Raw genomic sequence first — 12689 nt, forward strand, 5'->3', positions numbered from 1 at the left:
GTGGTAATCCCAAACAAGGCATGGAGGATGTCCGTCTCGAGCAAATGCAGCTTGAGAAAGGAAAAGGGTTCTGACTGTCTTATCTGCAGTATTATATTTTTTCTTTCTGTTGTATGTATAAGATGATTTTTAAGTTAACAGTGAATTTCTAGTGAATTCCAGTGGTTTCACTCCACCTCTGGGTTAATTTCATCTCAGAACAATGAGGTGGGCAAAAAAAGATAGAACATGATATCTAGTAGACTGGGCTGGGCTACTTTCACAGCAGCACTTACTGAAATACACTGATATACAGCTATTTAAGAACAGTGATGAATTTCACAAATAAGGGCCAATACTACAGACGTGTTCAGTTGTATATAAAAATCAGCATCATAAAAATATCCTTACAATGGTGTCTCTGTGTGTGCAGCCCATTGGTAAATGTTTGATTTTGGAATTCTTCCCTCACAGAAATTACAACAAGCCCCTCACAGTGCTATTCTGTGTGATCACTGATGTTGAATTCATAGGAAGCTGGGGGGTAGGGGTGTTATAATCACCTCAGTGGGCCTCTGTTGTGTTCACTGAGGTTGATCACGCCAGGTTGAAATTGTTACATATTTGTTCCCTAATGATGGCTTCCCATATTAAACCATGCAGATTGTATGATCTATTCGGTTGACTGTCTCAACAACAAATGCTCATCATGAGAACAACAGCAGGCCCCTCTTGAGACATCTCTGGTTACCGTAGAAGCAGGTGGATCTCTTGAAGTGACGCTGTTACCCTGGAAATGGTCACCTTGTGTGTGCTGGGATATACTGTAACGGGGCCGCCGCTCAGACTTAAAGCCACATAGGATTTATGAGCCTGTTCACAATCACAGCTTTACAATCCACTGGCGTGAAATGAACCTTTGAAATGCTGACGTCACTGGCAACACAAAGTTCAGTTGCAGCATTGATAAGTGAGAGGGCAAACAGGGAAATCGATAAACGGCAGCGCATTCAACAAACAGCACACAATACGACCTTTGGCTGGGTGGGTAGATAAGCCCCCCCCACTCTCCCGCTTTCTGTCTTTCCTTGTTTATGTGTAGTGTGTGTCTATTAGCCATGATAATAAAGACAGGGTTTTGAGTAGTGGGTGGAGGATGTGACATTAGAGTGACTTTGGAGAGATAAGGAGATGCTTGACCTGCATGAGAAGGCCAAAGTAAAACAGAAAGATTTGTGAAGTAGGTGGAGTTAGTGTAGCTCAGGGGAGGGTGAGAAAAATAGGGCTCGAACATGTGCAGAGAAGTGTGAGGAGTGAGGGCAGAGCTGCACTGGTTTAGCAGGGAGTGAAAAAGAGAGGCAGAGTGTTGGTTTTACAGAAGAGAGAGAGCTCAAGAAGCAGAGTCCCACACAGCAGTGCAGAAAGAGAGGAAGTGTGATAATCAGCTTGGGAAATGACTGTGTAAATTATATGTTGTTGTTCTGGTCAGAGACCAGAGTATTTTTGAACAGAAATGAATGGTGATGACAGCAAACAGCGTTATGTGTCAACCTTCAGGATGCACATCAAGCCGCCCTGTGCATCACCTGCACCAGGGAATGGGCCGGAAACTATTGACACCAGGACTTCAGACAAATGTACTGACACAGGTAAGGGCTGCATGCGAGAGGGAGAGAGGAGATTAATAATCTAAGGGTGTGTATTTGAGTTGGAAAGAGCTCAACTGGTAGTATTTCCTGTATTAATGTCAGGGTTTGAATAGACAAGTCTGAACATGGTGATGCTTCCTGGTAACAGTTTGGTGCACTGCACAGGCTACAACAAATCTGCTTTACTGTTCTCCTAGTGTAAAAAGAGATTTTACTTTTCCAGAGAAATGTGTCATACGCTTCAAGTTGTTGTTTTTAAAGTTAGTATTTAGTTAGTATAAGTAAGTATCTGATTGTTTATTGCAAAGGGGACCTTTCACTTCCATGTCAACCCACACTGAACATAAAATTTGTTATGCTCTCATAGCTTGAGAACACACATCTTTTTCACTTTGTTCTAATATAAACTTGAGGCTTTTACTGTGAAACTGTAAGGGTTAACTTGAAAACCGAACACAGTTAGGTTTAATCTTTTGGCTATTTAAATATAATGTACCTGTCTATAAGTCTACATAATTAAATAATTTCAGCGTAAACTGTCATCAGGCAGATATTATCACACACATCTGTCTGTCAGATGACTACCCTGTACAGTATCTTTTACATGTCAAAATATCAGGAACTGATAAAACAGACTTATGTCAACCACAAGTGTTTTGAAAGTTTCGTTTTCAACAACAGTAGAAGCTTTTTAGAGCAACCTGTAAGCCTTTGGTTCAGCTGAGTGATGGTTCACATCACTGACCTGCTAGTAAAAGTTTTAGTGTAAGAAGAAAAAAAAAGAGAGCGAGAGAGCGGTCAGAGTCTTAATGTGAGAAAGGTGTGAAAATCCACCTCTCAGTGTGTCTGTGTGCAGAGGTGTGTGCAGCTCAAAGTAGTTGCTTGATTGAACAGCAGGCAGTGCCTGTCCTCAAACATCAGGCTTTACAGTGAATAATTCAGCATTGTAAACACTGGCTAAAGGTTGATGGTAAAACACCATAAACCATAACTAGTATACCATATATGTTTTAATATGGTATTACAACACACAACCAGATTTGGTCCACTTTCACACAATGTTTAGCTAAAGTACTGCAATACACCAGACAGGCCTCTGTAATGGCAGTGAATTGTACTGGTGATACCACTCACTGTCAGCCTGTAGTGCTGATAATGTGCTTTTGATTCATGAAATTTTACTGGATCAGGGGGAGAGCATTTCCTGGGAATACCCACCTCCGTGCTCCAATGATTCAGCTCTGACTTCAGTGAAATTACTGGATTTAATGTAAGACTTGGTCCTGGAAGGCTTAAAAAAAGAAAACAAAAACACAGCCCAGTTACCATGAACTATGTATTTTATATCAAGGCAGAGGGTTGATGTCAGTGCTGTGGTTTTCTGGGTAGTGAATTCACATGACTTTTAATGAGAGAAGAGGAAGAACAAAAAAAGTGGTGTGTTATGGTAGATGAGAAGTGGAACATACTCTGACAAGGCGTGATAATACAGTAGTTTAGTGTGTGATTTAATGTGAAACACATAATATTTTAAGTCATTATTAATATATTAACCTCCCAAGACCTGGCATCCACATGCGTGGACATCACATTTTGGGTTATACCATAATACTTAATTCTGCTTATATGGAAATTCAAAATTGTCCCCGTATGCGGAACCACATCATGTCAACAGATGATGCTTAGTTTTTATACTTATCAGGTCCCAATAAGCCCAAATAGCAAAGTGAAATTAAGATAGAGCTTAGGTCTTAGGAGGTTAATATGCTCTTCTTTTCTGTATCCGACTCCTCACCTCTTTCCAACCCTCTCCTCCATACCCAGGGTCTCTTAATGTTTCCTCTCGCAAACGTTTGGATCCACCCGTCTTCATAGAGCCCCTGGACGACTGCTCCGTGGACGAAGGACGTGACATCACACTGCGCGGGGCTGTCACCGGAAGCCAGCCAATCAAAGTGTCGTGGTTGCACAATGGTGAGCAGGGACAATTTACACTGCTGCATCTCGATGTTTGCTTGGGTTTAATGTTGACCCAAAGTACCCTAAGCCCCCCCCGATACAGTCACTGTAAATAAACATAGCATAACATAGTGTCTGAATTCCAGTTTATTTTGTTCTACATTATAATAAATTAAGAAAATAATTTGGTTATAAAACAAGTTATTTATCTTTTACATCAAATGGAAACATTCTTGATGTCTTTTTGCCTGACTTTTTTTTTCACATTTCCCTTAACTGGAAAAGGGTATTTTAGACTTTGGGATTATGGGGTTTATTATAATTATAAACCAAAGTGTGGGTTTGAACAATGCCTGGCCATGCAACAAGCATTTGTTATGACAAATCCACAACAGGGTTAGAGCTTAACAGTCTCTTTCCTCCCGTATCCGGCATCATTGTCAGCCCTTCCTTTCTCACATGCCTCCTCTTCATTGCTCTTCCTTGCACATTACACTAGAGGGAGAGAGTGTTTCTAGTTTGTTTGTTTGCTCCTATGGGCAGGTGAAGTGGCCCGTTTTGGGACTCCTTCCTTCAATGGCAGGGAGATGAGTTTTGTGGTGAGGGAGTGCTTGCCGGAGGATGCTGGCGCCTACACCTGTTTGGCAGAAAACAGCTTAGGGAAGACATCCTGCTGTGCTGCTGTGTTTGTCAGAGGTGAGGGAGACATGGCAGACATTACAGTCAATTCATGCAGACGTCTTCCTGCTAATTATAAACTCTGCCTCTTGCATGTTGTAAAGCAGGGCTCCTCATTCAATAGAATATTTGTTCTGTTAATTACAGAAGTTAGACAGTTTCCTTTCTGACATTCTGCGGTCTTTTCTCCTTTTCCTCTTGATGACAACCAATCCAGACTTTGAGACTATCTATGGTGTGCAGAATCATGTCTCAAATGTCCCCACTTCTGCATTCAAGAGCATAACGGAGAATGGAAGGTCACCACAGTCTCCCAAAGACGAGCTGCAGAAGTTCAGAGGACCTATTTGTACCTCACCTACAGGCTCTGATAAGCTTAGCCCAGCCTCAACTCCAAGAGGTAATCCGATAATGATTAATTTCACACATAAAGGATTTGATCATCTCTGACCATTTTAGGAGTCAATGTATTGCACATACAGTGCTGCTTCCTTCCTTACATGTTTTGATGCACCAGGAAACTATCTCGGCCTCTTAACCATTGTTTTAACCTCTTCCGGATACCCATGTTATATTTTTAAATGTATAGGAAACACATCATTTCCAGTCCTTGTGTGATTGGTTGTCCGGCAACATGTATACCAGTCAGGAACTATGCAGTACTCGTATGTAGCTTTTTGATACACCCACTCAAGGATCTCAGTCTCAAGTGAAAACCATGTAGGGATGTGGATTGTGCACTGTACAGTAAAACTGGCTGAGTCTGTAAACTGATAGCCAGAAGAGCAGAGCCACACCTTTATCCTCCCCTACTAAAACCTTCCTGCGCTTCATCCGTCTCTGCAGAAGTCATCCCAAAGAAGAGATCCAACTCAGCTACAGGTGAGAAACACACACTTTATCTCCTCACTCACTATCCCTGCCAAATGACCGAGCAATGCACCTGTTTTTTCCTCCATCACTACTTCCATTTCTCACTTTTCTATATTCTACATTGCCTGATTTGGCTTGTTTATGTTTTGTAACTTGTCCATAAGAGTCTGTTCAGTATGTGTGTTTCTTCTGATGCTGTTGTAGTTTACCCTGGAGCTACACCTTCTTTTTTAGCTTTTAGCTTTTGTTCTTGCTATAATGTTGTCAAGCTCTAAGCTATTGTGCTCCAATACACTGGCGAACTTTGCCTTAGGGAGTAGCCTGCAACAATAAAAGCATGAAAAGCTCACATAATAAGGTCTGAATGTCTGTGATGAGAGCCCTGGATATGTCATACTGTTTTTATGGTTTTATGAATTAGATATAATCTATGGTTAGACGGGGAGAGTTAATAATTTAGAATAAAACAAGTTTGCCTGTTAAGAAGGTAAACGGTAGATATTAAAGCCATTTAAACATAATTTTATCAGATTGTCTCTAGTCAAATTCACCATCCCGATGCCACAGTATTTGAATACTGACATTGTGAGAGATTATGTTGACTCCAGCTCATATATGGAATATTCTAATCTAATGTAAATTAATAGTTCATTATTTAACTAAAGGATACAGTATAGACTCCAAATGTATGTTCTGTGTTTGCTTCCTTTACGGATATTTGTCTGAGTAAATATTTTGAGTGTGTCAAACATATTAGTGAACCGGGATACATAGGTGTCTTCAAAGAACAGCTGAACTAGTTTAACATTGTTTGATTACACAAGGACTGGTTGTACTTGTGTGGGGTAGGTCATCTGTGTTTCGCATTTGTTTCTAGTTGAGACACTTGGTCTTCTCAATGCTACAATAATAAGGGTCTCAGGGGAAAGAATACACTTCCAGTCTTACAGTGCAGCACAGATCACGTTATCTGGTGCTCACACACACAGATAGTTTCCTTCCAGTATGATGTTAACCCGACCAATAATGCTACACTGAGCAGGCAGGCTCTGAGTCAAAACACTCACTTTGTTTTGTCTTCGCAGGTCCAACATTACATTTTGAAAACGCTCCACATCACATCGAGGTGAAGGTGGGACAACCTGCCCAGGTGACGTGTTTTTTCACCGGCAGTCCTCCTGTAGTGTCATGTTGGATCAGAAACAAAGAACAGGTGTCGTAATTTTAAGGCTGGTTTACAAAATATCCACTGCCATCCCAACTTTGCTTGTCTCCACTGTTTCTCAGTATTATTGATCTCTCTCTTTTTCTTTACACACTTTATATCTGCAGATAGTGGATGATCCAGAGCTGTGGGTAGAAAATACTGATCTGAGCAGCACACTGGTTATAGCAGAGGCTAAACCACAGCACACGGGTCGCTACACTGTTGTAGTGAAGGACCGCAAGAGCTCAGCACAACACACGCTCACCCTTTCTGTCATAGGTAAGACAACACACACTCTGCAGTGTCAGGACCATGTGAAGTAAGTTTGCAGTTACTTGAGCACTTTATGTATCATCATCCCACCAGATAGGCCACAGCCTCCAGCCTCTTGCCCTGTGATCTCCCTCATCTCTGCCACCAGCCTTGTGCTGTCCTGGTCAGGGCCCTGCTACGACGGCGGCAGTGCAGTCCTGGGTTATGTGGTCGAGGTAAAGAATCAAGGACGTGTTGAGTCTGGGGATTGGAGCGAGCTCACTTCCCAGTGTAAGAGTACCTCATACAGAGTGTGCTCTTGGCTGCAGCCTAAACAGGAATACTGTTTCAGAGTGAGGGCCTACAACTCAGTGGGAGAAAGTGAGCCAGGACCAGTGTCACCAGTGGTTAGGATGGAGCAGAAAGGTGAGGTGATATGGGTTGTTGATACCACATTTGAAAATAGAGGCAAATATAATGAGGGTTATATTACAGCTATTGTGTCTTTGTGTGTAGATTTAGGCAAACCACAAGAAGAGGAGGCCCCTCAAGCGTATACCTGTGTCACTATTGACTCTGCTCACAAAGTCACAGATCACTACAATTTGCAGGAGAAACTGGGAATGTGAGTATCTGTCAGGAACGTGGGTTCACTGAAAGACAGGAGGTCTTGCCAAGTCCAATGCATGTAGAGACACATTCCTACTGTAGAAAGCAACAGTTTTTCTGGGTTTTATTATCAATCTCTATTTGTGATGGGATCACACTACCACATTTTTCAAGATCTACGATGAGATAAGAATGACTAAACCTGTCTCTTCATTAGGGGAAGGTTTGGCCTGGTGTTCAAGCTCACCCACAAAGAGACAGGCTGTGTGTGTGCTGGGAAGTTCTACAAAGGCCGACGTGCCAAGGAGAGGGAGGCTGCCCGAAAAGAGATAGAGTTGATGAACTACCTCCACCACCCCAAATTGGTTCATTGCCTCGCGGCATACGATCACAAGCCTGAGATGGTCATGGTCATGGAGTTGTGAGTATCATCATGAAAGCCCAAAGGGGATGAATTCTTATAGCACCTGCAAATGAGATATGATAACCGTCCGCTGTCACTATGGTTTGTCTGACTGTAGTATCGCAGGCGGGGAACTGTTTGAACGTATCGTGGACGACAACTTTCAGCACACAGAGCATGCCAGTATTCACTACATGCAGCAGATCCTGGAGGGGATTGCCTACATGCATCAGCAGAATATTGTCCATCTGGATCTCAAACCTGAAAACATTGTGTGTGTTGACACCACCGGCACCTCCATAAAGATCATTGACTTTGGATTAGCCATGAGGCTTGGTATGTGTAATGAAACTCTCTTAATATTTACTTGACATAATAGTGTATGTTTCAATACCAAATTATGTAACGCATGTTTAACAGATGGCAACACACCTCTGAAGGTGATGCAAGGGACTCCAGAGTTTGTGGCACCTGAAGTGATCAACTATGAGCCTGTGCATTCGGCCACGGACATGTGGAGCATTGGGGTCATCTGCTACATATTGTGAGTCACACTATCACTCCCATAGCCCTTGCTACATTAAAGGAGTAGTAGACATTTTGGGAAACACACTTATTTGCTTTCTTGCAGAGAGTGAGTCAGCAGCCAGTTAGCTTAGCTTAGCATAAAGACTGGAAAAGTGAAAGACTGGGGTTAGACTGGCTGTGTCCAAAGGTAATGAAATCCACCTGTCAGCACCTATAAAGCTCTTCCTGGAGTTTCCACTGGTTGCCTGGCACTCCAGGTTGCCAGTTACTGCGCCCAGCCAAAAGAATTGTCCGCCACATAACCCCCTGTAAAACCGTAATATGTGGTTTTACACTATGTTTTTTTGTATGGACTAAACAAACTAGATAATGCTAGTTAATAATAGTTAATTAGTGAGCTTTAGAGGTGCTGGTAGGTGGATTTTGTTTCTTTCAGACAGAGACAGGATAACTGTTTCCCCCTGTTTCCAGTCTTTGTGCTAAGCTAAGCTAACCGACTGGTGGTAGCTTCATGTTTACGGTGCAGACATGAGAGTGGTATCAAACTTCTCACCTAACTCTTAGCAAGGAACTGAATTAGTGTATTTCCCAAAATGTAGAAGCATATGTTTTTCATCAACATTGGTGAGGGCAGATTTTCTGACAGAGTGAGTGGGACATTTTGTAGACTAAAGCTATTACATCAAACTAGGATTGAGTCAGTTGAGCCCTTGTACATGGAACTGACCCAATCCACTTTACCTCTCAGGCAAAAGGCCTTTAATCAATTACAACATATCCTGATAAAACTGTGCCGCTGGTGACAGTCATGATGGATTGACAGTCTGTTTTATGTTTTAGTGCCATCTGGTGGATGTGGGTAGAAACAGCCAATATAATGACACTGCTGTCTCTCTTCCTCTGGGCTTCAGACTGAGTGGTGAGTCTCCATTCCAGGGTAACAGTGATACAGAGACCCTGGCCTTGGTCACAGCTGCCCAGTGGGAGTTTGATGAGGAGAGCTTTGATGAGATTACAGATGAGGCCAAAAGTTTCATCAGCTCCTTACTCAACAAGGACACCAGGTGATTTAATAAACGTATAGCTATAGCACAGCTTCTAGATACTATCTTCACTTAACCAACTATAACACTGTGTGTTTCCCAGACGGAGGATGTCCTGTGAAGAGGCACTTGCCCACCCTTGGATTGCAGCATTTGACTCTGGAGATCTCGTCACCACCAAGAATCTGTCCAAGGATAAGATGAAGAGGTTCCTAGCCCGGCAGAAGTGGAAGGTGACACCTCAGCAAAGTTTTTTTTTAATCCATTATTGTTGGTGTTGTTTTTGTTTTCTGCTCCAGACTTTTTACATTTTCTGTTACATAGAAAGCAGGTAAGGCCATGTTAGCCCTGAAGAGAATGGCTCTACTGTCTAAAGGTGACAACTCTGGATCTCCTACCAGCCCTGGAGAAGGTTAGACACTCACATTCTTTTATTATCTTATCAGGACCATTTTAGTTTTCCTGGTTTAACCTTGCTGTATGGGTTTTTCCCCCCTATTTCATCTACTTCCTCCTTCCTCTCCCTCTCTGTCCCAGCCTCATCCCTGAGCCCGGAGGCAGAGTATGCCCTGCTGTCTCTGGAGCGCAAAATGCAGGGGCCACCCCAGTTCACCCAGAGCCTGGAGGACCAGACAGTAGCTCTGGGATCCAGTGCCCGTCTCTCATGTCACCTCACAGGTACACACGACTTTACACACACTATTTTTGGGTGCTTTGCTTATAAAGACTTCTGACTTGACTTGAACTTCCCCCAAAAGACTTAAAAACAATGTATTGCAAAATTTTACCCATGTCCTCACCCCTCCCATCTATCTTGGCAGGATACCCTGACCCAGAGGTGGTGTGGCTGTGTGATAAAGAGCCTGTGGTGGAGTCATCTACAGTGCAGATAGAGTATGAGGAGGATGGTCGCTGTGCCCTGGTCCTAGCCAAAGTTGGCCCAGAAGACACCAACATTTACACCTGTAGAGCCACCAATGACCATGGGGAGACATTCTGCTCAGCCAAGCTCATTGTTCAAGAGTAGATTCATTATATCTATATATGCAGACATAAAATGTCTAAACGTAATGTTCTTGAGTGCCTTGAACAGTTGTATTGTACATTATTGTATTAATACAAATGGGGACCAAACTGTACATTATGTACTGTGGCTGGAAATATATCATACATGTATTATTGTACGAAAGGTATGAAACGATGAATATTGCTACGGAGCTACAAGCATTGATAAAGGTATATTTCTTCCATGGGACTAAGATATGGTTATTCACTGTCTTCAACAATGTGTTGTTTCAGCTAAAACCACGAATCTATTTCTTACTTTGGCTCATGGCTAAATCATTTCAAAATTCCCCTCCAAACCTATCAGGTGGAAATATGAATAAATTGAGATATCCCTTTTGAAAAGAAAACAGGTCTAAAATGATGCTGTTTGAGTTACGTAGTGAAGATCTGACTTGTGATATCTGATGTAGTGCAGGCACTATGCTTGCTATCTCAAATTTGTAACTCAACATTGCAGTTATCCTTCTCACATCTCCCTCATCTGACTCCTCTACATACTGCAGTAACATGTTCATGTTCCTGACAGCAGAAGAATCTGAGAGGAGCTCTTTCATATGGCCTCACCCTGTAACACACATACTCAAGATACACTCTTTCCGGTATTTCCCCTTCAGAAGTCAAACCGAATTACTGTCCATTGCGCCTTTTTGGAGTCGTGTCAGTTTCCTTGCCTCACACATCTTCAACATCCAGAAATGACTCTGCCTCTGACAATGACACGCCACTTTCCACTCCCTTCTTTTTTACTTCTGATCCGAACGGGGAGCAATTGTTATATTTATTTTTTTATAGTGTTTTTCTAGACACACCATTCTTATGTGCATGTTTACCTTCAAAACAAGTAACCAACACTGTTAGTGTTATGAAACCAAAACGTGATGAAAACAGAGATACAGGCATTGTGCAGAGAAAGCTTGATATTTATTTGGATACCCAGATTGTATTAATAAAATGGCTAAACAAATTGCATCTACATTTCCTAATAAGCAGTCAGCAGTGTGAATAAAGTGTATATTCATTCTACTGTAAAAGCATGAAGACCCATTCAGACCTGAAATCATGTTTGAATTATATTGTGAAGAGCAGAAAACCACTGAAGGTGTTGTAGTTCATGCTATCATCATAGACCATCCTGTTTGCCTGGAGCTCCACATACACATTGTCTCCCACCTCGAGGGGGATGACCACAGCGTTGCTGCCCATGTCGTTGCTGTCTGACCCTGTGGTGTCCCAGACTGATGTCAGCCGTTCACTGTTCTTCATGAGGCTCACAACAGAGTTGGGAACAGGATTGAGGTTGTTGAACATTGAGAATCGAAAGAAGTACATTCCTTTGACCATTGCTGTGAAAGTGCCTGCCAAAGAAGGAAAATGGTTTAAATTTCAAGAGTTCTCATTTGCCTTTCTCTCTGTGTCTTTTTCTCCCTCTAGCATACACCACCTGTTGAAGGATTGTAGCTTTTGCCAGTGTTGGAGAAGACCCTCTTATACTGCAGTGGGGTAGCAGTGGTGAAAGGTCCAGTGTTTCCAGAGCCAGAGTCCCTGAGAGCGGCAGAAAAGGCCACTTGAGGTGTGCCTGAGAGGATCAAATTACCACAAACAGAGCTGTGAATTTACAACAGAAAGAATTACATCCCATAAAAACAATTGCTCGGTTACCTCCAATCAGGCTCCGCAGTTCCAGGACTTCTTTTTCAGTGTTTTGCAATTTAGCCTCCAGGAGTGTTACTGTTTCCGCCATGATTGTGACTCTCTCCACCACAGCTCCCAGGTTTTGAGCGATGGAAGTGAGGGAGTGGATGTCACAGCAGCTGGTTGATCCTGAGCACTGACCGACTTTGTCATTGTGTTCATTAACTTGCACTTCGCCTAGAGAGCAGCTCAACATTAGAATCAGGAGTCCAATCTTCTTCATCCTTGTCGTCTTGAAATCTCTGCTTCTATGCACTCTGTCAAGCCTCCCCCTTTTATTCTTCACCTGATACTGTGCAAAACAAGAAATACCAGTTTCAGGAAAAACCCATTTATTGAGGTGACAGTTGGGAACAAAAACAAACACACACAAAAGTCCAACTTGTTAATATATAGCATGTTACTGTAAGATTTAAAAGATGATGTTGATTTAATAAACTTCAAACAGGGTATTGTGCAGTTTGTTAGCCCTGCCCCATAAACGTCAGAGTGCACTCTGAGTAACAGGGAACTGAAAGATCTACAGCTACACACGGCTGGTGGGGCAGGGCAGCAAAGAACATGAGGAACAGAAGCAGGTAAAAAGGTTTATTAGCAAAACCTGGGGGACAAAGACTTACAGGATGGTGAAGCAAGCAGTGGTCAAAACTGGGAAAGCAGTCTAAAAAGGCAAACAAAACCAACAGGGAGCAGGCAAGAATCAAAGTTCAAATAACAATCCAAAAATCCAAAAAGTTAGTATGGGAACA

At 42.4% G+C, this 12689-nt stretch overlaps 2 protein-coding genes across 3 annotated transcripts; one reads left to right on the forward strand and one right to left on the reverse strand.

Annotated features, from left to right (window-relative positions):
- Window positions 1-1461: 1461 nt before the first annotated feature.
- On the forward strand, window positions 1462-10435 carry mylk5 (myosin, light chain kinase 5). 2 transcript variants are annotated; one of them, XM_070923405.1, is made up of 17 exons: window positions 1462-1628; window positions 3453-3602; window positions 4131-4283; window positions 4483-4665; window positions 5112-5147; window positions 6224-6351; window positions 6471-6624; window positions 6712-7023; window positions 7114-7222; window positions 7424-7627; window positions 7728-7945; window positions 8030-8153; window positions 9049-9201; window positions 9284-9413; window positions 9505-9592; window positions 9718-9858; window positions 10002-10435. In XM_070923405.1, the coding sequence occupies exons 1-17, from the start codon at window positions 1493-1495 to the stop codon at window positions 10205-10207; spliced, it is 2625 nt and encodes an 874-aa protein (XP_070779506.1). In that variant the 5' UTR covers window positions 1462-1492; the 3' UTR covers window positions 10208-10435. The 2 variants fall into 2 exon arrangements, with proteins under 2 accessions (XP_070779506.1, XP_070779507.1); XM_070923406.1 differs by lacking the exon at window positions 4131-4283.
- Window positions 10436-11153: 718 nt separating this feature from the next.
- Window positions 11154-12200, reverse strand: LOC139300351 (complement C1q-like protein 2). The gene is made up of 3 exons (XM_070923407.1): window positions 11908-12200; window positions 11690-11824; window positions 11154-11603 (listed from the first exon to the last, which is right to left on the reverse strand). The coding sequence occupies exons 1-3, from the start codon at window positions 12161-12163 to the stop codon at window positions 11317-11319; spliced, it is 678 nt and encodes a 225-aa protein (XP_070779508.1). The 5' UTR covers window positions 12164-12200; the 3' UTR covers window positions 11154-11316.
- Between the last annotated feature and the right edge of the window lie 489 nt (window positions 12201-12689).

This window comes from Enoplosus armatus, chromosome 17 (assembly GCF_043641665.1).
Source record: "Enoplosus armatus isolate fEnoArm2 chromosome 17, fEnoArm2.hap1, whole genome shotgun sequence".
NCBI lineage: Eukaryota > Metazoa > Chordata > Actinopteri > Centrarchiformes > Enoplosidae > Enoplosus > Enoplosus armatus.

What these genes read in the sequence shown, in the direction of transcription:
- mylk5 (XM_070923405.1), top strand. Translation starts at nt 1,493, where the DNA reads ATGAATGGTGATGACAGCAAACAGCGTTATGTGTCAACCTTCAGGATG. An exon ending in CCCAGCCTCAACTCCAAGAG is followed by an intron (nt 4,666 to 5,111) that starts GTAATCCGATAA and finishes CCGTCTCTGCAG; the next exon opens with AAGTCATCCCAAAGAAGAGA. An exon ending in TGGATTAGCCATGAGGCTTG is followed by an intron (nt 7,946 to 8,029) that starts GTATGTGTAATG and finishes CATGTTTAACAG; the next exon opens with ATGGCAACACACCTCTGAAG.
- LOC139300351 (XM_070923407.1), bottom strand. Translation starts at nt 12,163, where the DNA reads ATGAAGAAGATTGGACTCCTGATTCTAATGTTGAGCTGCTCTCTAGGC. An exon ending in ACTGCGGAGCCTGATTGGAG is followed by an intron (nt 11,825 to 11,907) that starts GTAACCGAGCAA and finishes TGATCCTCTCAG; the next exon opens with GCACACCTCAAGTGGCCTTT. An exon ending in AAGCTACAATCCTTCAACAG is followed by an intron (nt 11,604 to 11,689) that starts GTGGTGTATGCT and finishes CTTCTTTGGCAG; the next exon opens with GCACTTTCACAGCAATGGTC.